This window comes from Auxenochlorella protothecoides (assembly GCF_000733215.1).
Source record: "Auxenochlorella protothecoides strain 0710 unplaced genomic scaffold scaffold4, whole genome shotgun sequence".
In the NCBI taxonomy this organism is placed as follows: Eukaryota; Viridiplantae; Chlorophyta; class Trebouxiophyceae; order Chlorellales; family Chlorellaceae; genus Auxenochlorella; species Auxenochlorella protothecoides.
The window spans coordinates 93,292-118,374 of record NW_011934477.1 but is presented as its reverse complement, the minus strand read 5'-3'; the positions used below and the strand labels follow the sequence as shown (position 1 = coordinate 118,374).

The 25,083-nt window shown below is 64.3% G+C and overlaps 4 protein-coding genes across 4 annotated transcripts in view; 2 read left to right on the top strand and 2 right to left on the bottom strand.

Annotated features, from left to right (window-relative positions):
* F751_3715 (hypothetical protein) overlaps positions 1-4,286 on the top strand; it is a gene marked incomplete at both ends in the record, with an annotated part of 13,328 nt that extends 9,042 nt beyond the window's left edge. The window contains 3 exons of the mRNA XM_011403845.1: positions 1-274; positions 483-851; positions 3,933-4,286. The exon at positions 1-274 is cut by the window's left edge and continues 2,537 nt beyond it. Coding sequence (XP_011402147.1) covers positions 1-274; positions 483-851; positions 3,933-4,286 — 997 coding nt within the window. The remainder of the gene's footprint in view (positions 275-482; positions 852-3,932) is intronic.
* Positions 4,287-4,541: 255 nt separating this feature from the next.
* Positions 4,542-12,797, bottom strand: F751_3714 (5-oxoprolinase; the record flags this gene model as incomplete). The annotated part of the gene is made up of 20 exons (XM_011403844.1): positions 4,542-4,631; positions 4,683-4,975; positions 5,078-5,273; positions 5,492-5,578; positions 5,621-6,131; positions 6,471-6,703; positions 6,871-7,102; positions 7,279-7,567; positions 7,704-7,818; positions 7,952-8,179; positions 8,476-8,794; positions 8,965-8,999; positions 9,047-9,369; positions 9,615-9,688; positions 9,956-10,297; positions 10,477-10,679; positions 10,810-11,070; positions 11,550-11,864; positions 12,107-12,379; positions 12,633-12,797. 20 exons carry the CDS (start codon positions 12,795-12,797, stop codon positions 4,542-4,544), a joined length of 4,584 nt encoding a protein of 1,527 aa, XP_011402146.1.
* Positions 12,798-14,512: 1,715 nt separating this feature from the next.
* On the top strand, positions 14,513-16,079 carry F751_3713 (Uncharacterized protein; the record flags this gene model as incomplete). The annotated part of the gene is made up of 4 exons (XM_011403843.1): positions 14,513-14,676; positions 14,917-15,036; positions 15,149-15,519; positions 15,823-16,079. The coding sequence occupies 4 exons, from the start codon at positions 14,513-14,515 to the stop codon at positions 16,077-16,079; spliced, it is 912 nt and encodes a 303-aa protein (XP_011402145.1).
* Positions 16,080-17,433: 1,354 nt separating this feature from the next.
* F751_3712 (putative inactive purple acid phosphatase 27) lies at positions 17,434-24,856 on the bottom strand (the record flags this gene model as incomplete). The annotated part of the gene is made up of 13 exons (XM_011403842.1): positions 17,434-17,543; positions 17,725-17,998; positions 18,218-18,671; positions 18,961-19,167; positions 19,266-19,344; positions 20,774-20,834; positions 20,935-21,297; positions 21,462-21,506; positions 22,536-22,594; positions 22,840-22,910; positions 23,082-23,659; positions 23,756-24,305; positions 24,531-24,856. 13 exons carry the CDS (start codon positions 24,854-24,856, stop codon positions 17,434-17,436), a joined length of 3,177 nt encoding a protein of 1,058 aa, XP_011402144.1.
* Positions 24,857-25,083: the final 227 nt, after the last annotated feature.

Genomic DNA, 25,083 nt, shown 5'->3' with positions numbered 1-25,083 from the left:
TTTGTGCCCGGCCAGGCCGCGCCGCGCGGGGGGACCGCCACCCGTGCTCTTCGCGCCGGGGGCGCTGACCTCCGCCGGCAACACGCCGCGCGCGGGCGCGGGCACGGGCGCGGGCGCTGGCGCGGCCGGCCCCGCCCTGGCCAGCCAGCTCATGCACCTGGGCATGCTGTCGGGCATGGCCACCCCCGCCGCCGTGCTGGTGCTGCAGCAGCAGCAGGCAGCCATGCAGCACGCGGTGGCCTCTGCGGCTGCAGCAGCGGCTGCCGCCGGCACGGTGCGTTTGTGTGGTGGTCTTCTTGCTGCCTCGAGAGCAGGACCTGGGGGGGTGGGCTCTGGAGCCCCTCACGGCGTCCTGTTGGCCTGCTTCCTCGAGCTGCCCTGTCTGGGGAAACTGTCTGGGTAGGGGCCAGGGCTCGCTGAGAACTCTTGTCCACCATCAGATGCCCATGTCACCCCCCCATCCCCCTCGCACTCGATCGCAGAAGGTGCCGGGTGCGAGCTTTCAGGAGCTGCCACGAGAGGAGGCAGCACCCCCCGCCGCTGGGCCCCCGGTCGAGCGCGACGCAGCGCCCACGTCCAGGGAGCTCCGGACCGTAGGCCCCTTGCCCGAGCCGAGCCCTGCGCAGCAAGGAGAGGCAGGGCCGAGTGTGGGCCGCGCTGGCGACTCGGAGCCCAAGCCTACGTACGACATCCTGGCAGGGCCTTCCAGCACCGACTCTGGGAAGGAGGACGCCCAGGGCGACGCCCAGGTGCTGTCCGCGGTCATGGAAGCCATGCTGGCCGTCGCCTGCAAGGCGCTGCCGGGCGGGGCGGGCGAGCCGAGTCCTGTGCCACCGGCGGGCACCTCCGGAGTGGGGACGCTGCGGCGGGGCAGATGCGCGGCATGTCCCATGCAGAGCATCAGCCCACCGGCGGCCAGACGGCGATCGACGGCAGCGCCGCTCCCTCGCAAGACGTCGCGCTACTTGTGGCTAACTCTGATCACGGAACAGACCAGCACGGCGAGCAGCGTCCTGCGCCGTCCGAGGGAAGGGCGGCTCGAGGGCGTGGACCTCTCCTCTCTGTCCACTCCCCCGCCTCACATTCACGGGAGGCTGCTGCCGGCTCACCACCTGACCCCAGGTCTTGAGGTGACTCCCGGCCATTCCACCCCAGCACGCACCCAAGCCTCCCCAGAGCCCCCAGCCCCGGAGCACCTCATGAGCTGCCCGGCACAAAATCGAGTGCCTGCACCAGCTTGGTCCACAAGACTGACAGTCTATTCCTTGCTCAGCCCTGACATGATGGCCATATGACCATGTGACCGCTTTCCTGACCCCTCATCACCTCATCCCAGCTTTTATAGACCCTGACTCTGTTACCTGTCCTCGGTACACCGCCCCAGGGGATTGGAAGGATTAGAAAAGGAGTCAGGCCTGTTCACAGTTCAGCACGCGCAGCACGATCCTCCTCCAGTTCTTTGATTCGAACTGAAGCTGACCGCGGAAGCGTGGTGTCCGGAGGGGTGTCCATGTACCGACATCCCCCGTGGAGCCGTGAGGAATCTCTTCGCGAACATATCAGGCTCGAGGGTAGAGACCATTGTGCCCGCATCATGTGACGTCCAACCAGCGGCCCACCTCTTCACACCCAGGCACGCTCTCGAGGTGCCGGGACGTCAGCCCCACCATGGCGGCATCACACATCTTCGGAAGCAGTCTCATGGACTTGATCGAGGCGGGCGGCGATGGACCGATTGAAATTGACACGACCCTGCTGTACAGCGCCATGCCCTCCAGAGAAAACAGCACTGCCAGCTCACCGACCAGGCAACCGCCCTCGAGGCGGGGGTCCCAGATATCACCTGAGGCTTTAAATGCTGACCAACTGGATTCCCAGCTGAAACACACACTTTTGCGCCCGGAAAGAGGCTTGGCAGGTGTGTTTAGGGATCTGGTAGTGGAAAGCCATGCTGGTTTGCTGGGTATGGTAGCTGCGTCACTTGCTGATCCCCAATATACACCAGAAACAAGACTCTCCTATGATCAAACTCATGCAACAGGAGATGATTATCATGAGTCTCAAGGCACGGCAGGGGCTTGCAAGACGCGAAAATCGCTGTGGCAAGAGCGGCAGCAATCCTGGACTTCAAGACAGCCTCCCATTGAAGACCGTGTGCAGTTGCAGGCTCGACGGAGGGAGCTTAGGCTAGCCAGCTTGCGTGAGGAACTAGAAAGGGAAGCTCTGGGAGAGTGCACATTTGCTCCAAAGGTATGGTAAATGATGGGTGGGTGGGATGCAAATCTCTGTGATCGTCTGGTGTGTCATCTACAGCATTGCATTACATGCCCTCTCAAGTTAGTCCTCTACACCAAACTGAGAGCATGTGCAGCCAAAAGCAAGCTCTCCCTATTCCATTGCAGCTGGTCGCTGACTCGGCGCATGTCCTTGGACCAGACTACCCCTCCCTGACGACGAGGAATGCTGCACTACACAGGAAAAGGGCTTGCATGCAGGCGAGTAACATTCAATTGTGAGGGAACACTCGACAACCAAGTCGTGGTCCTCAAGTATGCATCGCATTTCCCCTGTGGGGCATGGCATGTCGGATACTACAAGATGGGAACCCCGCTGTCGGCACTTGCAGGAGGAAGCTGCTGGAACGTTTAAGCCAGAGCTGAACCCCAGATCTCTCATGCTGGCTGAGGCTGCAGCAGCTCGGAAGCTAGAGGGAGGGTTGGATAACAGAAAGGACACTCAAACACAGCAGCACAGTCCAGGTATGTTCGTGAACTAAGGCACGTGATGTCATCCGGGTTACATGCAGAGCATGGTATTGACATGGGCAGCGCTCAGCCGCCACATGGACCACCTAAACATGCCCAGCCCACACACTCATTTGTAGAAGATGCCATTGTGCTTCTTGCAGAGAGCATGCTCTTTTCCACTTTTATCTTAGGTATACCTCACTCCTCTCTCCCCTCGCCCTCAGTATGTACCTTTGAGCCAAAACTCTACTTGGCCTCTCAGCGGTTACTGGAGACATCAGCCACCGTCCCCGCATACTTCCCTGAGCGGCAAAAGTACTTTGAGCTCAAGAAGCAGGAGCGATTGCAGCAGCTACAAGCTGACGAGGTGGGGGCCGCCAGGGTTGCCCTGTGTTGCCTTGAGCCTGCAATGGGTTCTCAACCTACAAAGAGCTGGGCCTGGTTTGAAGTGCTGGTGTCATGCTTCGGCCCTCCGGCATGATTCCCTAAGCAAACACGACATTCGTCTCACACCAGCACCACTCACTTTCCCACCCCATTCCCCCCCCGTGCACACCTTTCTTCCCACGCAAGCAGTCGCTGACCTTTGTGCCACACACACGGCCCCTGCCTGGTGCCGCCGAGCGTCCAGCCGAGACCCCTGCCGAGCGAGCCCTCCGAATGGCTGTCAAGGAGCCCGCCGAAGCAGCGGCACGCCGAGCCGCCGCTCGGCAGGAAGCCGCCGCTGCGCTCTCCTTCCAGCCGGCGATCAACGCGCGGTCGAGGCGCATCGGGAGGGTAGGCAGGGTCTGCAGGGGCTCCAGTGTGCCTTGCTGTTCTGGAGAAACCAAGGGCGGTGCTGTCTTTGGCCGGCTCAGCCCTTCCACTGGGCACGTTGGTAGATGCTTGCTTAGGATGGGGCCCTGTGCAGTCAACCTCCTGTACGCCACGACCAGTGATCTGCTGCTGCGCACTGAATGTCTTCCTGCCGCCGAAAAACGCCATCCTGAATCATGATCGCAGGAGAGTGGGGTCGACGTGCTCCTCACCAGGCCTGCCGTGCCGGCATCCGCGAGGAGTGCCCAGGATGACTCGGCGCCGCCGACCAGTCCGATGCAGCACAAGCCGCTGAGGCATCGGCGGCGAGGGTCACCTGGCGCAGCGGATGCTGGAAGCACAGCGCCCTCCCACCTGCCGCTCCCGGAGCGCGCGCTGCAGAAGGCAGCAGAGCGCGAGGCTCTCCTCGCGGCAAAGCGCGCGGAGATCGACGCGGCGCGGCTGGCGGAGTGCACCTTCTCCCCCGCGCTGGTGGGCGGTCCCCGGCGGCCAGCGGCGTTGGCCGCCGCGCCACCGCCTCGGGGCCTGGGCCGCCACCTTGAGCTGCAGCGGCTGGCGGCGAAGCGGCGGGCGGAGGCCGAGGAGAGGGCGGCGCAGGTGTTCCGGCTCGCCCCCCGCGCGCCGGCGCACCCTTTCACCATCCCGCAGCCATTTCGGTTGGAGGGTCTGGCCAGGCAGGCCCGCAGGAGAGCGGAGGGGGAGGAGAGCCACCAGCTGGCATAGGGGGCCTTGAGCGGTTGTGTGGCCGGTGGGCGGACGAGGGCAACGCTGAAGACGCTCATTCCTCCCCCGGTCACGCATTCAACCGAGTATCCATTGCTGCGTGAGCCTTGCTGTGCCTATCCTTTAAATACGCGATGCATCCCCGGCTCTGTCACGGATGCCCAGGCACCGAGACCCAGGGCGCGCTCTTCAGGCATGCAGCGCCACCCCCAACACCCCCGGCACCCGGCAACCCTCCCAGCCACCCTTTTCCCCTCACGCAGAGTGCTGGTCCGCGTGGTACTTTGCCAGGCTGCCGCCCGCCAGGCGCGGCCGGGGAATGTCGCCCACCGCGCGACCCAGCGCCTCTGCCCGCGCGCGCGCCAGCTCGGCGGCGCGCCGCCGCAGCTCGGCGACGGCGGTGGGGTCGGCCTCGTCCTCCGGAGGGCCGTAGCCCCCCCCGCCCGGGGTCAGGAGGCGGATGCGGTCGCCGCCCTGGGCCTGGACGGTGGCCTTGCCGCCCAGGCTGACGGTGGTGCCGTCGCGGCGTTGCCACAGGTTGACGCCCCGGGCCCCAGGCCTGCCACCCAGGATGCCAAAAGGGGCCAGCGCACGTCGCTCGGAGAGGATGGAGGCGGTGAGGGGACGCAGAAACTCGATCTCCCGCTCCACGCCATCGCCGCCGCGCCACATGCCCTCGCCACCGGTGCCTGTGCGCGGTTGCGGATGGGCGCGTGGGGTTGCGTGATTGCCGGAGGAGAGGAGGATGAGGTATTTCGGCACCCCCAAAGTACCAGCCCCAGCACTGGCACCTGGTCTGAGGCAGAAGCGGTGCAGGACCAGCGGAAACCGACGCTCCAGAATCTCGGGGTCGGTGATCCGCGTGTTGGTCATGTGGGTGTGCACCCCGGATCGCCCGTGCCAGCCTGGCCCGGCGCCCGCACCGCCGGCCACCGTCTCATAGTAGCCCAGCCCCTCGTCCCCAAACGTGAAGTTGTTCATGCATCCCTGGCGACAGGGAGCCGGGAGTACAGGGTTATTGTTCAAGGGGAGGGGGGATCATGAGGGAGCCAGGTTGCAAAGCATCAGCAATGAATTACTACCGGGCAAAGTGGCCAGGCGATGCCGGGCGACTCATCTCAAGCTTCGCCCTCTCCCTGTGCTCTCCTGTGCGCTCCCCGCTTCACCACAAACCCCATTCCCTCGAAACAACACCCCACCCCCACCTGGGAGGCTGCCGCGGCCTGGAAGGCCTTGAGCACCACGTCTGTCACGCGCTGGCTGGTGAGCACGTTCCCGCCCACCACCCCCGCCTCGGGGGAGGGGTGGAGGAGGGAGCGCGGGGGGATGACCACCTGGATTGGTGCCATGCAGCCATGGTTGAGCGGTATGTCGCGCGTGACCATGCAGCGCAGCGCGTAGATGATGGCCGAGGCGGTGACGGCCGGGGGCGCATTGGTGTTGCCCCACACCTGGGCGCCCGTGCCCGTGAAGTCGAAGACCGCCGACCCCGCCGCCGCATCCACGCGCACCGCCAGGCAGATGGGCGTGCCGTCGTCCATGGAGTCGCGCGCGGTCACGACTCCTCCTTCGCCCAGGCCCTGCGTGGCGGCAAAGGCGCGGAGCATGTCGCGCACAGCCGCCTCGGCCGCTGCCTGAATGTGGGCCATGTAGGCGCCGACCACGGGCAGCGTGTACTCGCCGATCAGCGAGCGCACGAGCGCGATGCCGCGCGTGTTCGCCGCCACCTGGGCCTTCAGGTCGGAGACCACGTCGGAGAGGTTGCGGGAGCCCACAACCCCCGGGGGGTCGCCGGGTCGCGTCCCGGGCGCCAGCATCAGCTCCCGCAGCCCTTCCTCCATGAACCTTGGATGGGTGGGTGGAGGAGGGGGGGGGCGGGATGAGGGAGTCCAGGGTGGCTGTGGACGGCATTGTGGCATTGGGCACTTTGGATGCGGGAGTGACACGCCTAGTCAAGCTCGGTAGAGCAGGCAAGCGAGCAAGCGGGCAGGCAGGCGCAGTGTCATTCCCAGGCAGCCTGACGACTCTGCAACATTGTCGCTGCATGCGGCTCGGGTGATGGGCTCCGCAGAGGGATCTCCCAGAACCCCCAGGCCAGGGTGGTGGAAAGCAGTCGACACACGTAATTCTAGCGGCAGCTCAACCAGCCTCATCGCCCCACCCCCTCCCAGCATCAGGCCAGACCTGCCGTGGGAGACGAGCTTGTATGAAACCACGGCCACACCCTCCTCCACCAGGAGGTGGGAGTGTGGGGGCATTGACCCCGGGGAGATGCCCCCGATATCTGCATGGTGCCCGCGTGAGGCGACAAAGAAGACGACCTTGCCCTCATTGAACACGGGGGTGATGACCGTGATGTCGGGCAGATGGGAGCCACCCGCCAGCTGAGGGTGGTTGGCCATCACCACGTCGCCCTCCTGTGCAGGGATGCAGGATTGAGAGGCGGTGGGATGAGTGGATCTAGGCAGGGTGCACACCACGGCCCTGCGCCACAGCCTGCCATGAATAGAGGTGCGGAACCCCCTGGCCACTCTTTCCGCACTGGACCCCATCCCCATCGAAAACAAAGCAAACCCCCTCGCACCTCCAGGGGTCCATGCAGTCTGCACCCCTCGCCGTCTGGCGCGTAGTACCCAATCTGGAAACGGACCGCCTCAGACATTGCACCGAGGTGCACGGGTAGGTGGGGCGCGTTGCTGACCAGGCGGCCCTCGGGGTCAAACAGCGCGCAGGAGAAGTCTAGGCGCTCCTTGATGTTGACCGAGATGGAGGTGCGCTGCAGGACGCGCCCCATCTGCTCCGCAATGCCCATGAATCTGCAAGGGGAGAGGAAGGGGGGGGGGGTAGAGAGGGGTGGGCTACAGGCCGGGGCACATGCTACCCTCCTGGGCGTCTCCAGGGCGTGCTTGCAACACCATGCCCTCACAGCACAATCCTTCCCGATCCTGCTGGGAACCCAACAATCTCTCCCATCCCCCGCTCAAGCACCCACCGGTGGGAGAACACGGCCAGCTGGATGGGGTCTGCTTCCAGGGACAAGCCCTGCTTGCCCCCCGCGCCCACCGCCTCGTCCCCGATGCTGATCCTCACGTCCCCCGCCGCGGTGAGGAAAGCGGCGCACCCCGGCTCAACCACGATCGTGCTGATGTCGTCGATGAGGATAGCTGGGCCGGGCACCCGCTGCCCCGGTGCCAGCCGGCCCAGCAGGAAGGCGGGCGTGTCCTGCCGGCCCCCAATCTCAAAGTAGGCAGACACGACGGCGTCGGGGGTGGGCACCTCGTCTACGGAGTGGGGGTGTGGTGGTGATGGCCGGGTGGGCGTCAGTCCACTGGGCACGGTATCGCAGAGCTCGTGATGGCAGTCAGCCTCACTCGATACACTTCCCCCAGTCCCAGCTGCCACCTGCCTGTCCATCACCTTTGCGCTCTGGCGTGGGGTGGGCAGCCTGGGCTGCGGAAGAGGTCCCCACGCCCCTCACCCTCACGTCATCCACCACGATGTCCCGGCCCTCCAGCACAAATCCAAATTCACGCTGCAATGAGGAAGGCGAGGAGGAGACTGTCTCGGAAACTTGGCGAGAAGAGCCACCAGGCAGGTCCTGCACGGGAGCAGACAGAGAGACGCTCATTCAAACACCTGTCCCCTCTCACACCCCCAACTCCCACCTTGTATCCCGCCTCGAACGCGGCGGCAAAGTTGCCATCCTCGGGGGTCAGGGTCATGATCGGCACGTCCGTCCCGCTGTACCGCAGGTTGAGGTACCTCTCGCACTCAATCTGACCCCGGCCGAAGCCCTGCGCCTCCAGCTGCCCCGTCACCTCGGCCTCCAGGGCGTCCAAGCGCTGGTGCAGCTGCGCCAGCGACTCCTCGCTCAGCGAGGTTGCCGTCGGCTCCTGTGCATGTGCGGTGTGGGAACAGCATTCAGTGATCTGACATAGCGACATCAGGTTGACAGAAATAGGACAAGGGGGGTGGCGTCAGACGCTGAGTGCCAGGCCGGGGAATGATCCCACTCATGGGCCGCCCGCCCCCTCCCCACCCCTCCCCCACCCCCGCACGACCGCGAATGCACAGACACAGGCACACAAGTCTCCCACCTCTTCTTGCTCAGTTCTTCCACTCCATTCACCCACCCAAAGAATCTGGACCCATGCACGGCCACCCAATCCACACCGTCACAACAAGCAACCTGCGCCTCCTTGACCACTTGGGCCAGCCCGATGCCGACGGCGGAGAGGATGCCGGAGTAGCGGTGCACAAAGACGGTTCGGATGCCGAGGGCGACGGCGATGGCGCAGGCGTGCTGCCCGCCTGCGCCGCCGAAGCAGGCGAGGACGTGGCGGGAAACGTCGTGCCCCTTCATCTGAGTCAGCGCGCGGATGGGGCGGCACATGGCCTCATTGGCCACACGCAGGAAGCCCACCGCCACCTCGTCCACCGACTTGGGCGGCGCGCCGGCGGCCGCGCCGTGCGCATTCACCTGCTCCGTCACCGCTGCCAGGGCTGTCCTGCGGGCGAGCGGCGGGGATGGCAAGGTTTGGAGGGGATATACGCTTGCCCCACGGGGACAGGGTTGGGGCCGCCTCGGACCCCATGGACATGCATCGGCTCCATACCCGACGCACCCATCCGTGGCCCCCACCCCCCAACCCCCCACCCCTCCATCCAGCCGCCCCACCTAGCGACGTCCAGGTCCAGGGGCTGGTCCTCCGTCTGCCAAAGATCTTGGGGAAGAAGGCGGGAACGATTTGGCCCAGCACCAGGTTGGCGTCAGTGATGGCCAGGTGCCCGCCCTTGCGGTAGCAGACGGGACCCGGGTGAGCGCCAGCGGATTCGGGTCCCACGCGGAAGACGCCCGACTCGAAGAAGAGGCGCGAGCCGCCCCCCGCCGCCACGGTGTTGATGTCCAGCTGGGGCGCCTGGATCGTGACCCCGGCGGTGGTGCTCTCAAAGACGTGCTCCAGGGTGCCCGCGTAGCGCGACACGTCGGTGCTGGTACCGCCCATGTCGAAGCCGATGAGCTGGAGGGAGGCGGGGTCCACACCCTCCCACTGCGTGGTCAGCGCATACCCGACATACCCACCTGGATCAGGAGGGAGAAGGCTGGGATCGAGGAGGAGGTGCGGATGTCCACACTGGCCTACCACCCAGGTAGCTTCTGCATGCACACCTTTCGGCATCGCGACCCCATGAGACTCCATCATCCAGAAGCATTCTCGCAATTCAAATGATACCTCGGTCCGCCCTCCTATCTGCGTCCCAGCTTGCCTGCAGGCCCAGACAGGATGGCCTTGTGCCCCGAGAAGGCGCCAACCTCTGTCAGGCCACCGTCTGACTGCATGAAGTACACGGGGGTGTCCTGGATGCCCGCATCGAAGCCAGCCTGGAAAGTCTGGATGTACCTGTTGGAGACGGTGGGTGAGGGGGAGGGGCATCAGCTCGAGGTGAGAGACTGATGACTTTTTCAAACGCAAAATCAACAAGGGCATGTTGAGATTTGGGGCAGGTGCCACGTCGAGGCCAGTCCTGCGGTGGCAGATCCTCGACACACTCAGCAGAGCGCACTGCATCCCAGGGGCCAGGCGCTGTAGGCCAGGCACCCATTCGAAACCTGCTGCACCCCTCAGTCTTGCTCCAAGCAGATCGGCCCTCGGTCTCAGAAAATTCACCTGAGGATGTGGGGCGTGAGGTAGGCATCGGCGGCCGCGGTGTATCCCCGCGGCACCATCTTCACCATGGCCATGATGGAGGAGGAGAGCGAGACCTGTGTGAAGCCCAGCTCCAGCGCCAGCTCCCCCACCGCGCGCTCGTGGTCGGGGAAGATGGCCGAGTGCTTCAGCACCACGGCAAGGCTGGCGATGCCGGACTCCCTGACCTCCAGCAGGCGCGTGCGGAGGTCCTCCAGGTCGGGGGCCCGGCGCACGACCACCGCCTCGCCCGTGGTCGCGACAGCCGCTCTGCCCTCCAGGGGATGCCGCGCGGCGTCGCCCACGGGGTCCCTCCCCGCGCGGCTGGGGAGGGTGGGGGGAAAGGGGTGTTGTTTTTGTGCTAGAAGGGATGTAAACAGGGAAGAAGGAAGTGTCCCAGGAGGTGGCCGACGCTGGGCACGTCCTGAGGGGTCCAGAGGTAGCTGGAGCTTGTACAAGCAACAGCGCAGCCCTGGGGCAGTGCATGCACCGCTGGCACTCACATGCTGGGTGTGTCTCCCAGGGGCAGGACCACCTGCTCATCGCACTCCACCGCCGTCTCGTAGAGGACGTCTGGGGCCGAGATCTCCAGGTCGAAGATCTCGGGCCGGGACTGGTTTCCGATATGGAGCAGGTCTCGGAACCCGCGGGTGACCACCAGGGCTGTGCGCTCACCCTTGCGCTCCAGCAACGCATTGGTGGCCACCTGCAGGGTGTGTCGTGGCATCGGATGTGGCGATGTCAATGATGCAGCACTCCGGATCACGGCTGGTCGGGGCACCCTGCTCTGAGCCCCCACCCAGCCGGGCATTGGTGATCCGCGGACCCATACACACCGTCGTGCCCATGCGGATGGAGGTTATCCTGGAGGTATCCACGGGGCTGGACCTCGGGTGGGGAATGCCCGTCTCTGCCTCCAGGATGCGGCGAATGCCCTCCCTCGGGGCATCCGGATAGTTTGCTGGGTCCTCCGACAGCAGCTTCAACACGCGCTGGCCGGGGTTCCCCTCCGCATCCACAAACTCTGCAAACACATCGGTGAACGTCCCTCCCCGATCGATGCTGAAGCGAAAGTCCCGCGGACCAGTGCCCATGGTCTTTCGGAACGGTGGTGTTGGGGGGCGAGGTCCTTGCGATGGGCACAACGTAGGGACGCCCAGCGATTGGAAGAAGTATATCTGCAGGTTCTGGACTGGGTCTGGCCCAGTTCCTCGGCTTGGTGTCGGACGCGCGGGGGCCTGAGTCGGATGGGTATTCTGGGCGCGGAAGCTGTCCTGGTCGGAATCGCAGGAGATGACCGAACTCGAGACAATCCTTCAGAATCTGAGCGAAAGAGTACAAGCCATTGCACAGAATAACCGGCACAGGGACAGGAGTATGGTTTGGTTCAAACACGAGTCATGCCAGCGGCAGCCAGGCCTGGGGTGCAAGGGTCACTTCACCCGGCCGCCCCACCAGCCGTCAAGCAGGTTTCGGCAGGTGCGGGGCCCCGAAACCCTGCCTGCCGGCCCCTGCCGCGCCCCGCCGCGGCCTGCAGGTCCTCTGTGAACCCCAGCAGGTCCGCCAGGGCCCCCACTCCGGCATCACAGTCGCCGAGCTGCGCCACGTCGCGCCAGGCGGCCGGCCGCGGCGGGAACTCGAAGCCCTTGCGCCAGCCCACGGCGCGCAGCGCGGCATCGCCCTCGCCCACCAGCTCGCGGTTGATGAGCAGGCGCGGCACGCCCTCCCCCACGCGGTCGATGAGGGAGGCAAATGGCTGGACCACCAGGCTGGTGCCCATGACGATGAGCAGGTCGGCCGCCGCAAAGTCGTCGGCCAGCGAGGACCAGAACCGCGCCGGCAGGCCCTCCCCAAACATGACGATGTCGGGCTTCACGAGGCCCTTGCACCCCTGCGCATGTGTGTGTGTGTGCTTGGGTGTTCGTGGAAGGCCCCGTGGTTTGACGCATGGGGGCCCGGAGGGATGACCCCTGCAGCGGGTGCGCGCAGTGGAAGGAGGACAGATGCACACCAGGCCTTTGGTCGGCCCCAGCCGCTGCACTCCCCTTCCCCAGAGGCTGCGTCTACCCCCACCAATACCTCCTCGGGCTCCAACGATGCAAGCCTCCCCGTAACCCCCCTCCCCACGCCCACCTTGGAAGAGCAGCGAGGAATGGCCACGCTGCCGTCCGCCTGGCCAAACAGTGCCTCGCGGACGTAGGCGGGGTCGTAGGAGCGTCCGCACGCGACGCAGCTGGCGGAGTCAAAGTTGCCGTGGGCGGGGATGACCAGGTCCGGGGGCAGGCCGGCCGCCACCTCCAGCGAGTCGATGTTCTGGGTGTAGCAGCGCAGCAGGAGGCCCCGCTCCGCCAGCAGCTTGAGGAAGTGGTGGGTGGGGGTGGGGTGGAAGGTGCCCGGGTACAGCTCCTGCGTCGGGGTGCGTGGATGAGTGCATGTTGGCAGTGCATGGGCGTAGACCGGGAAGAGGGCAGCATGGCAGGGGTGGGAGGCCGCGTCAACCTGGACTGCGTCGCCCAGTCTCTGCTCAGGCAGCCCCCCACACCCTGGGCCTGCTGACATTGCACAGGAACACTGTGGCGCTCAAGGCTTGCATGTACACTCCCGCAAACCCAGGATTGCATCCTACACCCCCCCCTCCCTCCAACCCCCCAATCCCTACCCTGGCGAGGGTGTAGAACGGCATGGGGTTGCGCCTGAAGAAGTCGATCTCAAAGATGGCCTGGGGGTAGGGCAGGTCGTACTCTGCCAGGCGATGGTACAGCCCCGTCCCGGGTGTCCGAAAATCGGGGATGCCGGCAGATACGCTGATGCCGGCGCCACACATGCACACTATATTCCTGGCCCGGCCTGGAACATGCGCAGGGAGCGGGCGCGCATAAACGTGGGGAGCAGGCTATGGTGGAAGGTTTCAAGCAGGGTGCATGGGCGTGCGAGAACGAGGGGTTTCCAGGGCAACAGTCACGCGGCAACTGAGCTGCCGAAAACCGCACACCCTGCGAGGCCCGCACGGCATCACCCAGCCCTTCCCACACACCACCCAGCGCGGCGCACCACTGCTGATGTAGTGTGCGATGCCTTGGAGGTCCAGGCTGGTCAGGGGGGAGGCCCTGGGGGAGAGGGGAGCCTGGGGCTGGGCATCCAGTCGGAGGACCTCCTTGACCCGATTCAGCACCTCCGCAAACGCCTCGTCGGATTCGCTGCTGCTGCAGGATTCAGCCTCATCATCCGCTCCGCTTTCTCGTGCCTCGTGGCTGCTCCCAGCGCCGGCTTGCAGGTCAAGCCTTGGTGCCCCTTCCTGGTGTGAGTCGGGAGCGGGCGGGGTGGAGCTGCCGGAGCTCTCCGAAAGCGGGGGCTGGGCCTCCCCCTGCCGGCTGCTGGTTTGGCTGAGGGATTGGGAGGACTCGCGTGGCCTCATGGCGACATCTGTGGGCCTGGAGGAGACGACGGGTTGGGGGTGGGCTGGCCCCGCTGTATCCGGCTTGACCATCTTACCGTCGCTATGTGGCCCAATTGGATGTCGACTTGGCAAAGATGCCGTCGACCTGTGGACAAAAGTCCTGGTACGCTGCGTGTCACTGCGCCATCAGTTTGGGATATTTCATGGCGCCCGCGATGCCCCGGGACCCGGACTCGCAGATACCACTGGCAAATTTGAGTGGTATCGCACATAGAGTGAACATGGTCCCCCTTGCCGCCCATTAATATTCTGGACCACCCCAGGTCTGCTTGTCCAGAACAGATTGCCACATTGCAGTGTCGGAGCTTTGGTGGGATGACCGGTTGCACATGTGAGTCTCCATGTGACAAATGATGGGAGGAAGCACACTGTTGCAATACAGGTCAGTGCTACGATGGAGATGGTGGATCAAAAATCGAGGATATAGTGGTGCACATCCTCGGAGCGGCACGCCAAATATACACAGATGCGCCGGTGCCTCAGCAGAAGACTTAACACCTTCCCTTTCTCATCTGATGCAGGGAATGTCCCGCCACTTCCTAGCTCCACCTGTGGGGTGAATAGTGCATATGGGTGATCCACGGATGGCTGACGGCCATGGAAGCACTGATGCAGCCGGTCCCATCGCCGGCAGTTGCCTAGGAACTGCTGAGCAGTTTGGGTTAAGACTCCAGGGGAGGGAACAAAGTGGATTATGGCAGCACGTGGCCGACCCTCCGATGCTCCCCGGCTGTTGCCAGCCGCGGGCTATATTGGACAGGCAGGCGGGAAGCCGGCCCATGCACAGCCCGGAACCCTTTGCTCCATGCCCTGTTCTGCATGGTGTCCGAGGACCTTTCTATAGGACGACAATGTGTCACATCTCCGGGGCTGCCTGCTTCAGAGGGATGTGCTGCGCGGGGCCGCGGCTTCCGTACTCGCTTGGGTAAGGTGAAAAATTCCGACGTGTCATTCCAAATCTGGGCCGGCTTCATTACTTCGCGCACCTGGCACCATGTCATATACCCTTAGGCAATTATTTCTGCTACATACATTGTATTTCTTTTGACTTGGACTCGACCCCGCCCGAGGCTTCACCCGCAATGACTTCCACTGTGAACCCAACGTACGCCCCAGGTGTCGTGCATGACACCAAGAAGCATGACGACGCCCCCGAGTTCGCCATTCTGGCTCAGCGCATCGACGCGCTGACCACTGTCCTGGCTGCGTCTGCCCAGGGCCACTTCCAGCGTAACCTCGTCGCAGCGTGAGTTCCTGCCAGACCTCGGGCGCGGTGGATTGTCGCTAGCGACGCCCCCGACACCCTTTTTCCGTGCGGGATGTCCACCGCCGATGTTTGTGGCAGGGCTCTGACCCTGCAATCCCCTGCTGTGCCACCTCACCGCCTGGTCGGAAGCTGAAGGGGTTCCTCCTCGTATCGGATGCTGGCGGATCATTTCGACCCCGGATCGCCTGAGCCCCCATCGCCTCCTCCCCACTCCCACAGGGACATCGGCAACCCCGCCCCCCTGGGATTCTTCGCCTTCGCCATCACCCTGGGGCTGTACATGTGCGTCGAGGCCCGCATCGTCGAGCAGGCAGCCCTCTTCTACGTCCTCCCCTTGGCGTGAGTGGTGTTTTGGAGCGGTGGAGGGGATGAGAGGCACGGGCCCAGGTGGCGCCTCACCCTTTGCATTGCCTTAATTCACCCCCACTACTCCACCCAATTCACATCACAGTATCTTCCTGGGTGGACTGGCCATGTACGTGACTGCCATCCTGGAGCTGGTGCGCCGCAATGCCCTGGGCTACTCCGCCTTTGGCGCCTATGGCACCTTCTTCATCGCCGTGGGCGTGCACGGCATGTGCGAGGCTTCGGGCCTCTTCTTCCTCCCCGCCCCCAAGGGCCAGCAGGCCCTGACCGCCCTCTTCGGCATCGTCTCCCTCGTCTTCGCCGCCGTGTCCGTGGCCATCTGCCTCCTCCTCCCCATCGCCTTTGTCATGCTCGCCGTCCTCTTCTTCACCCTGTCTGCGGGCTTCGTCAACCCCACCGCCACCAAGGCCGCCGGTTGGTGGGGCCTGGTCACCGCCGCCGTCGCCATGTATGCCGGTGAGTCGCCCTTCAATGTGGTCCGCTGTATGTGTGGGGGCGTTGCTTCATGTTCATGTTCCTGTTTGCGGGATAGGCGCAAGTAGTGTCCTTTTGGGCTTAACTCCAATGCTGGGTTGCAAGCGTTGAAGGCCATGAGAAAAGGGGGTCATGCCCTTGTGCAGTGCCGCCCTCCCCCACACGCAATGCGTGCGACATCCCAGCCTGCATGCTGCACATCTGTCTCAAGCTCACGACCCTTCCAGCCATGCCATCAGCACAACACATGCACCGACGCCCCCCTCCTACCCCCCTCCCCCGCAGGCGCCGCCTTCCTATTCGAGGAGATCTGGGGCAAGGAGATCCTGCCCATCTTCTACACCAAGCCCTACAAGGTGCATGCCGCGCACCTCTTCCCCCGCATCTCCACCAGCGACCCGCGCTCCGTCACCGCCGGTGTGCCCTACCCTGGCCGCCCCGAGATCCACCGCGGCGACAACCAGGTGGCTGGACAGACCGCGCCCTCCCTGGTGGACCTCAACAGGGTCAAGAGCCCCCACAACGGCGCGGACCACGTTTGATAGGGTTCCTTCCCTTCCAGAACCCAAGAAAACTCCTGTTCGTCAGGTCGACTCCTAGTTTTTCGTATGACAGGTCCCTCAGACCATCGCCTGGCACAACACCCTGTCCCCATCCCATTTGCCAACCCAACAGCCCCACATTGTTGTGCCAGGGGCCGCTGCCCCTTCACAGGCGCTCCGTTTATGTTTCCGTGGAATTATTACGTGCCGTGGCTGCCTATGGAAACCCGTCTGCCCCTGCCCAACCTTGCTCACAAGGTGGGACGGGGGTGGATGACAACCAGGCCTTGCCCACCCAAACCGCCCAAGTGCTTACCGTATGAGATCTCACTCCCCTGTCTGTCACTTAGATGCTTCCATTAGATGACCTCATCGCATGAGTGGGAAGCAGGTTGTCTCCAAGCCTCCGCTTCGTCGTTTAAGTTTTGAACTCTGAGAAATGCAGCAGAGGGGTGCGGGATCCAGAACATGCTGTCGGTGGGCGTATTCACTGGCACTGCTCCGTTTGATTGGTCCCAAGCTGGGATAGTAACGGCCAAGCGCTTTCTTCTTGGCCTGGAGGCACCCTCCAGCGTGCATTAACGGTGGTGTGCCTCTCGCTCTTGATGTTGCACATTGCCAACGACACAGGAGGGGCGTTTGTCAGCACTCGGTGCACGCTTGTGTGGCATCGTGAGGTCCTGATGGGCAGGGCCACACTGGACATCTGCCAGGGATCCCACCCAAGAGGGCACTTCAAGTCCTGCTGGTGGACATGTATTGATCTCTTCACATTAAATTGCAACAGCAGGCCCGAGTAAGCCGGGCTGACCCCAGGCTGCCTCAACTATCTTGCACTTGAACTTGTCCAATGTATGCGTGTGGTGTCCCCTAAGAAGGCGCTGCAGGACATTTTTCATCCTGCAACCTTACAGCAGACAATCACTTTGGATTTGCAATCTACAAGGCCTTCAGATGCTACCCAACACCTCGCAAGCCCTAGATCTGACTCTCCGAAGTGCAATGCGGCAGTTACAGCAACGCCCCAGCGGATGTGGAGCATCAGAAAAGTGACCTGGCCGGGGGCAAGCAATCCATTGTATGAGCCTGCCATTCAGCACTGGTGGTCCTCGGAGGGCGTCTGCACTCCAGGAAGCAGGCCTAGCTAGCCTCGCTGCGGAGGAGGTAGAGCGGAGGTAAGGCTGAGCAAACATGTGAATACCAGCAGCAAATGAATAGCGACCAAACCTCAGCAGTGGTTATGACTTGCTAGCGGCAGCAGCTCCACGACGCCTGCCAGCCAGAGACATTCAGGGAATTAAGTGGAAACCGTGCCTGCCCCACCACGCCTTCCCTGCCCTTCACCCCTTCTCCCTCACCGCCAGCTCACCATCTGTTGCTGCAGCGCCAGCACCTGCGCCTTCTGGTCCGGTGGCAGCTGGTCTAGCTGCGCCGGGGTCAGGGACAGCACTTGCTCCAGCAGTACTGTGTGGGAGGAAGGGATGAGGATTTGGATTGCCGAGATGGTGATAGGGAGGATGAGCCAGCGTGAAAGCGATGCTTGACAAGGCGCTCAGAGCAGTGTGTGTCAAGCTGGGGCGCCACATTCAAACGTATGCTGAACATCTACCCGCCTGTGGACCCCCTCATCCCTCCCTTCTATGACCTTGCTGCTGGTCTGGCGTCATGCCCGCCGCGGCAGACAGCCCGGCGGCGGGGCCGGCGTTGTGCGATGGCGCGCCGCCGTACCCCTGCTGCGGCTCCGTCATGCCCGGCGCAAAACCCGCCCTCTGGCGCGGGTCGGCCGGCGTGGCCGCCGCCGCGTCGGCGTGGGGCGGGTACTGCCCCGCACCAGCGTGGTACCCGTTGCCGCCGCCGTAAGCCGCACCTGCGCCGTGCGCCGGCGCCAGGCCCACCGGGGCCATGGGCGCGTAGGCGCCCTCGTGCCCGTCGCCATACGAAGTCGGCGCGGCACCATACCCTGCCGACTGTGCGCCATAGCCTGTCGACTGTGCGCCGTAGCCTGTCGACTGCGCGCCGTAGCCTGCCGACTGCGCGCCGTAGCCTGCCGACTGCGCGCCGTAGCCTGTCGACTGCGCGCCGTAGCCTGTCGACTGCGCGCCGTAGCCTGTGGCAGGCGGCGCCAGGCCCGCCGGGACGGTGCCCTGCGCGTACCCGCCGGAGGGTGCCGCGTAGCCGCCGCCGGTACCGCCCTGGTACTGCACGGCCGGCGTGGGGTCGGCGTGGCGGTACTGCGCCGGCGGCGCATCGTGCGCGGCGCCGGCGAACCCACGCCCCGGCATCGTCCCCGGCGGCGCGATGCCCTTGGGCGCCACGTCGCCGCGCGGGTTGCTCACGTACCCCAGGATGACCTGGCTCTGGAACAGGGCCTTGGCCAGCGCAGGGTTGGAGGCCAGCAGGTCACGCGCAGCCGCGCGGTCCGCCCCCGCCAGCTCCTGCACCGCGGCCAGCAGTGCGTAGAGCTCGGAGCGCGAGCGCCTCGCCAGCAGCTTGGTCAGCGCATCTGCGGTCTGGCCGGGCGTGCCGGAGCCGCCCAGCAGCTGCGCCGCGCCCAGCGCGGAGTGGTAGGCCAGGTCGCCGCCCACCACGCGGCTGGCGTTGGGCGCGCGGGAAGCTCCCGGGAAGCCGCCCCCGGGCGGGCCGCCCGCCGCGGATGGGGGGGCGGCGCCCCCAAACCCGGCTGGGCCTATTTGTTGGGTAGAGGAGAGGGTGCACATACATGTTGTGTGTGTGTGTTTCTGGGATAGAATGCAGGCGCCATGGCAGGCCTGGGATTCAAACCTCAGCCGGAAGCACACAACCGTGTGGAGGCAGGCATGATCTGCACCAATACAGTGTGATTTCTGCCACAGTCCCCCCCTTTCCTCCCTCCCTCTCCCACCCAGCCACACCCGCCGCACCTCCGCGAGAGGGGAAGCCCCCACCCCTGGCCTCGAAGGGTCCACCCTCCGCAAAAACGATGCGGATGACCCGGCCATTGAACTCCTTGCCACTCAAGTTGCGAATGGCGCTCTCAGCGGTGGGAATGTCATGGAACTCCACGAACCCAAACCCGCGTGGCCTGCCAGTCTCCCGGTCGTTCACGATCCTGCATGGCCATTGGGCTCTTGCCTTCAGCACGTGGCACAGGGGCAGCCAACCCTGTAACAGAATCCTCAATGCAGCCTGGGAGTCCTGACAAGTCACCTTACGCTCTTGACGGGTCCACACTTGCCAAAGTAGTTTATGATGTCCTGGTCAGTCAGGTCGTAGGACAGGTTGCCGACTGCATGGGTGGGAAGGAGACCCTGTCAGTAATTGGTCTACACCTTTGCTCCTGCCGAAAGATAGTAGTGTACGTACCAAACACTGCGGGCGCGGGCTCGCCAGCTCCCTGCAGGGCAGCCATCGGAGGGGTGCCGCCGAAACTCCAAAGCCCCGCTCCTTATTCCTCCCTCCTAACTGTATGTATCTGGAATGGAGCTGGAATCCCAGACAGCGTGCACGATCCCACTTTTGTCAATGGAGCTGAAGGACCGCGCCATCTTGCAGACCCCAAACGATCCCCACCTAGGGCGCGAAGGATTCTACGCAGAGGACTGGTATGGTCCAGCCATTACCACGCAATGCGGTGACAGCGTCAACTACATTCCTCATACATCCTTTACTTCAATCTTGACATAGATCCGCTTAAGATATTCAAAAGCGCTGTCGGACGCTTCCGCAGTGCCTCAGGATGCCGGCTGCCAGCGAAGTGACGTCGCTCTACAGAGCCATTCTCAGGGCAGGTGGGTGACGGTGGCCGGCTTCTCACATGTCACGTACTCGCCGATATCTCGAACCACGCCAGCAGGCTCTCCGATCGGCCCCTCATGTCATACCTTTGCGCTCTCCTTCTCCATGTGCAGGTTCAGGGATTCCTAACTACAATATTAGAGAGTGCGTGTGAGGATGGATAGCGCGGCCTGATTTCCCAGTCGTGAAGAATGTGTGTTTTGGAGTCAACCCATGCACTCCTGATTGGCGCGTGATGTCTCCCCTGCAGATACGTGAAGCGGCGAGCTGGCGAGAAGTTCAGGGAGCTTCCGAAGGGAGGGAGTGCTGAGGCAGTGGAGGCTGCCTTCCGGCGAGGCTGCGAAGAACTGGAAGTTGTAAAGCGCCAGGCTGTGGTCTACAAGCTGTACGCCCGGAAGCAGAAGAGTGTCATGGTGCGGGGGGTGGGGTGGGGAGGGGTGGGGAGGGGTGTGAGGGTGGGGGCATGCAATGAGGGGCTCGTGTTGCACGAGGCCGTTGTTTGGAGTGCACATGGACAGCGTTATTCTCGGCGCAGGAGATGGTCATGATCCATCAACCCTTTCGTTGCAGGAGCTCCCTCCCGAGGGTCTGGAGTTGAAACCTGCCTTGTGATGCACCTAGTTGGTTGACAAGGGCGTGGAGGCAGCACCCATGCTCGGTGCAGCTCTTGTGCAGCCTGTTTGACAATTCTTTGTGGCTTCCCTTTGTATAATATGTGCTAGCGTGAGCAGGGTGGTAATCCAGCAGTCTCAGTTTCGTTTTCAGTATCAGTAGGGGGAAGCAGGGAGGCAGGATTCTTTGGAGGATGGGAAGAAGTGGCACTGCAATCCCTACGCAGAGTCAGCTGTGTGGTTCAATGGCTGGAGGCCCATCCGGTACAGCAATGTTCAACTGGCCAGGCCCTCCATCCGTGCACTCACCCCCCATGCCGGCCAGCCCCGCCTCGGCCACGCCCGCCACCTCATCCACCGCCGCCTCGACCTGCGCGTCGCAGAGCCCCAGCGCCCGCCACCACCCAGTGCTCCAGTGGCCCTGGCTCGCACGGTGGGCCCCCGTCCCGCCGACGCGGCGCAATCAAGACAGATGCAACATGCAGCGCGGCCGACGCCAGCGGGCCCGGGCGGTGGCGCGCAGCGCACGCACACCCCGCCAGCGCGTCGCCCAGCAGGCACAGCGCGGCGGCCAGGAGTGGGCGGGGGGCTCGCCGCGCGCCGGCGAGCGCGAGGAGGTGCGGGTGGGGGTGGTGCACCCGAAGGTCGAAGCGCAGCGTGCGCAGCGCGCGCTGCTCGTCCAGGACGAGGAGCGCCTTGGCCGCGTAGTAGGTGCCGCCCACCAGGGCCGGAGGCGGGGTGGCGAGGGGGTCGGGAGGGGGGCGCTGGTACGCGGAGGGCGAGGCGCACAGCAGGCTGGCCACGTTGAGCAGGTCGTTGGTCACGAGGCATGTCTGGCAGCAGGGAGTGGGAGGGGGGTGGGGTGGCTCGTCTGGGCGAGGGAGCTGAGCTGTTGGAGGAGAGCAAAGTGACCCAGCAGATGCGTGGAGCGAGGCCCATGCTGAGTCAGAATCGAGTGAGCCCCGATGCATCTAGTGATAGATTCACATCGACGCACCTCCTCAACCTTGGCAGCCAGGAAGACCACGGTCGGCAGGATGCGCTGGGGAAGGCATGGAAGTACGAGGGGGTGGTGGTGGTTAATGTGTAGCTGGCTGGCACATGATCCTGAGGAAGGTCAGGGCATGAGAGCACTACGCACCCTGCCAGCCTGCTGGGAGATGTGATCACAGGCCTCAGCCCTCCCCTCCTCCATCTGCATGCTTACCTCCTGGGTCCATGCAGCGCCTTCCCCAGCACCCTCCTCCTCTGTCGCCAGCTGCAGCCTCCAGTACAGATAGAGGGCGGTGACGACGGTGCGATGAGGCAGGCTCAGCACGTCCCCCACCGCCCGGATGAGCTGCCCTGTGGTCGCGGCTGGCGTGCCCGGGCCATGCCGCATTCGGCTGGGTCACCACCCCAGCCCCGCCATGCGGGCAGGCAGACAAGGCTGTGCAGTGTCCAGATGAATCTGGTCTGGAAACGTTGCTTCGAAGAATGATAGCACTGGCATGATTGCTGGCACCAGGTCCTTCCTCACCAATCAGATTGCTGATCGACTTCGTCGCGCCCTCGACGACATCCAACGGCCTCGCACCCACCTTGCAGCCAGGTTCTGCATTCGAAGTTGTATATAAAATCCCATGACTGCTGATTACACAAGCTCTACATGCTCTCCGCTCTATATGTCATCTAGTGTACCAAGGATCTGCTGCAATGAGCACAAAGTTGAGGAACTCACGCCGCCGCCACCCTAGCATCTGCACGCCCAGAGGTTCGCGCCGCCTGCTCGGCAGCCTGGAGGCCTTCCGCCCCACCCCTGTGCTTGTGCTTTTTCTGCGGCTGGGTGAGCCACAGCTCGTCGAACACCGTGCCGCCTGCGCGTCGAGCGGGGATCGAGTCAATACGCAGGCATGCATGGATGTGTGCCTTAAATGCTTCATCATTCGCAGCCGGAGCGCCCATCAGCATCAACACCCCAGGTTGAACCCCCCACCAAACCACCACACACACACACACACACACCTGCGCTCTCCAGGGCCTGCATGTGCAGGTGGGTGCCGTTCATGTGCAGGCGAATGTGGCCGTGCACCTCCATATTCTCATAGTCAATCCACGTGGGGGTCTCGTCGAAGCCATTGGGCGTCAGGTCTGAGAGATATTGCGGGGGGTGGAGAGAGGGCTCACTGAGGCTGAGGACCCTGGTCTTCGATGGGGGAAAGGTGTCTGCGGATCACGCCGTATGGTTTGGGGCCAAGCGGGTGCGGGAATGTTGTTTTGCCAAATTGGTAGGGGACTGGATCCACGAAACAGTGAGCAGCCCCTGTGCCAACCCCGGCCCAGGAACCCAGCCCAGGTGGCCAAAGGGCATCACCAGCTATCCTGAAATCCCTCACCTGCCCCGCCATGCCCAAAGCAGACGTGCACCGTGCCGTGGTGCGAGCGGTGGTGGCCGTGCGAGTGCTTCCTGCGCGGGTGCGCATTGGAGGAGGGGCGCATGTGATTGGAGGTCGCCACAGGGAGGCATGGCAGGGGCGTGTCGCACAGCTCAAGTCTCCCACAGCCCTTCCCCTTTCACCCTTGGGCACCAAACACCCCCCCTCCTCCAGGATCGCCCCCCCCCCCTCAAATTGCTCACATGCAGCGCCCCTTATGCACTGCGCAGGTGCGCTGGTAGCTGTGGTGGTGCCCGGCCAGGACCAGGTCCACGGCATGCTCGCGCAAAAGGTACTCCAGCGCGGTCTGCAGCTGGATGGCGGTGGTCTGCTTGCCCGTGGGCCAGTAGAAGTCGTTGGCATCGATGTACAGCGGTCGGTGGCCCATGAGGATGAGCCAGGGCGTGCGCTCGCGGTCGACGGCGGCCAAATCCCCCGCCAGCCAGAGGTGCTGGGGCGACCCCGCAGTGTAGTCGTGCTCGCTGCTCATGACCGCAAAGTGGGCGGGGCCGAAGTCGAAGGAGTAGAAGGCCTGGTCGGGGGCCAGGTTGGGGCGGGGCATGGGGAAGCGCTTGTAGTAGGGCACGCCGCACTCGCCCCCCGAATCGTCGGAGGTGCGGTAGAAGGCCTGGCCCGGCCAGTCGCGCTCGTGGTTGGCGATGGAGGTGGCCGCGGGCATGGCCTCCAGCACCGCGCGCTGCTGGAACAAAAAGGTGTCCCACAGCGCGCCGTACCCGCGCGCGTAGGAGATGTCGCCGTTGTGCAGGACCATGCGGTACGGCTGGCGCCGCGGCGCGCGGCCGTCCGCGTCCCCGCCACCCTCGGCGCCGAACCCGGCGTGGCCGGCGCGCGCGTCGGCCAGCATGCGCGCCGCCACGGCCAGCGCGGGCTGGTACTCCATGGCCGCCAGCGCGCCGTCGGGCTCGCCCACGCCCTGGTCGGCCACGCCCAGGACCGACACCGAGAGGTGCGGCCCCACGCCCGGGTGGGACAGGAAGGAGCGGGGGGCGGAGGTGCGCTCGTGGGGCGCGCCCTGCGCGTCGCCCACCACGTAGTAGTAGCGCGTGTCGGGGGTGAGCCCCGCCATGACCGCGGTGTGCAGCGCGCCGGGGTCCACCCACCCCGCGCCCGAGGCGGGGATGCCGCACATCTCGCGGCGCGAGTAGGTCTCGGTGGTGGCGGGGATGGCGAAACGCAGGTCGTCGGGCGCGGTGCCGAAGCGGACAAAGGGCTCGCCCACGTCGCGTGTGGTCCACTGCACCAGCATGTCCACGGGGCGGTGCCCGGGCATGAGGTGGATGCCCGTCAGCTCGTTGGGGTTGGCGTTGGGCAGGACAGGTCCCTCGCCGACCAGCTTGGGGGTGCCGCCGTCGCCGCCGCGGACCAGCACGAAGCGCATGTCCACCCGTAGGTTGATCAGGCGCAAGCTTTGGGCGGGAAGGGAAGGGTTACAGGGCTGGGGGTTTGAAGGAATGGGATGGGGGCGCAGGGACTCGAGGGAAAGTGAATGGGGGCAGCTTCGATGAGAGGGATGAAAATCACCTCGGCGCCAAGGGGTGAGACACCAATCGTGGGGGCATTCATGGTTTCCCTGTGGTCTCCGCCCACCCTCACATCCCATCCCAACCCCGACAGCCTGCGCAGCAAACTACCTGAGGGTGGCGTGCCCATGCTTGAGGTACCGCGCGTCCGCCCTGACGTACTCGTACTTGACAGGCGCTGCGCCGTGCAGGTGGGCATCCGCAGGCGCGTACAGGGCCAGGATGTCGTCCCTGTGCGGGCGAGCCACGCCCTGCACGCTGACCTCCACCCAGTCGCCGCTGTGCTGGAGGGAGGTGGCGTTGTAATGGATGCTCACGTCGTGCTCTTTCTCCAGGGGCAGCAGGCCCGAGGGAAACTTCTCTAGGTAGTTGTGATACTGCATGTCGCCGGCGACAAATGCCAGGATCGCGAGGAGGACCGCCGTGGCGAGGGTCATAGGGCTCAGTCCCGCGCGGTGAGGCCGCTGTGCCATTGGGGCTGGCAGCGTAGGCGACGTGCACGGGTGGTCACGTCTGCAACATTCGAGCTCCACGTTGATGTTGTAACGAGGAGATTTTCGTGTGATCGTGACCTACCGCTCAGAATGGGGCTTCATGGGATAATAGATGCCCCGCATCATCTGTGTGAAGCAGGGAATCCTCGACAGTCGCGGGGCCTCAGCAC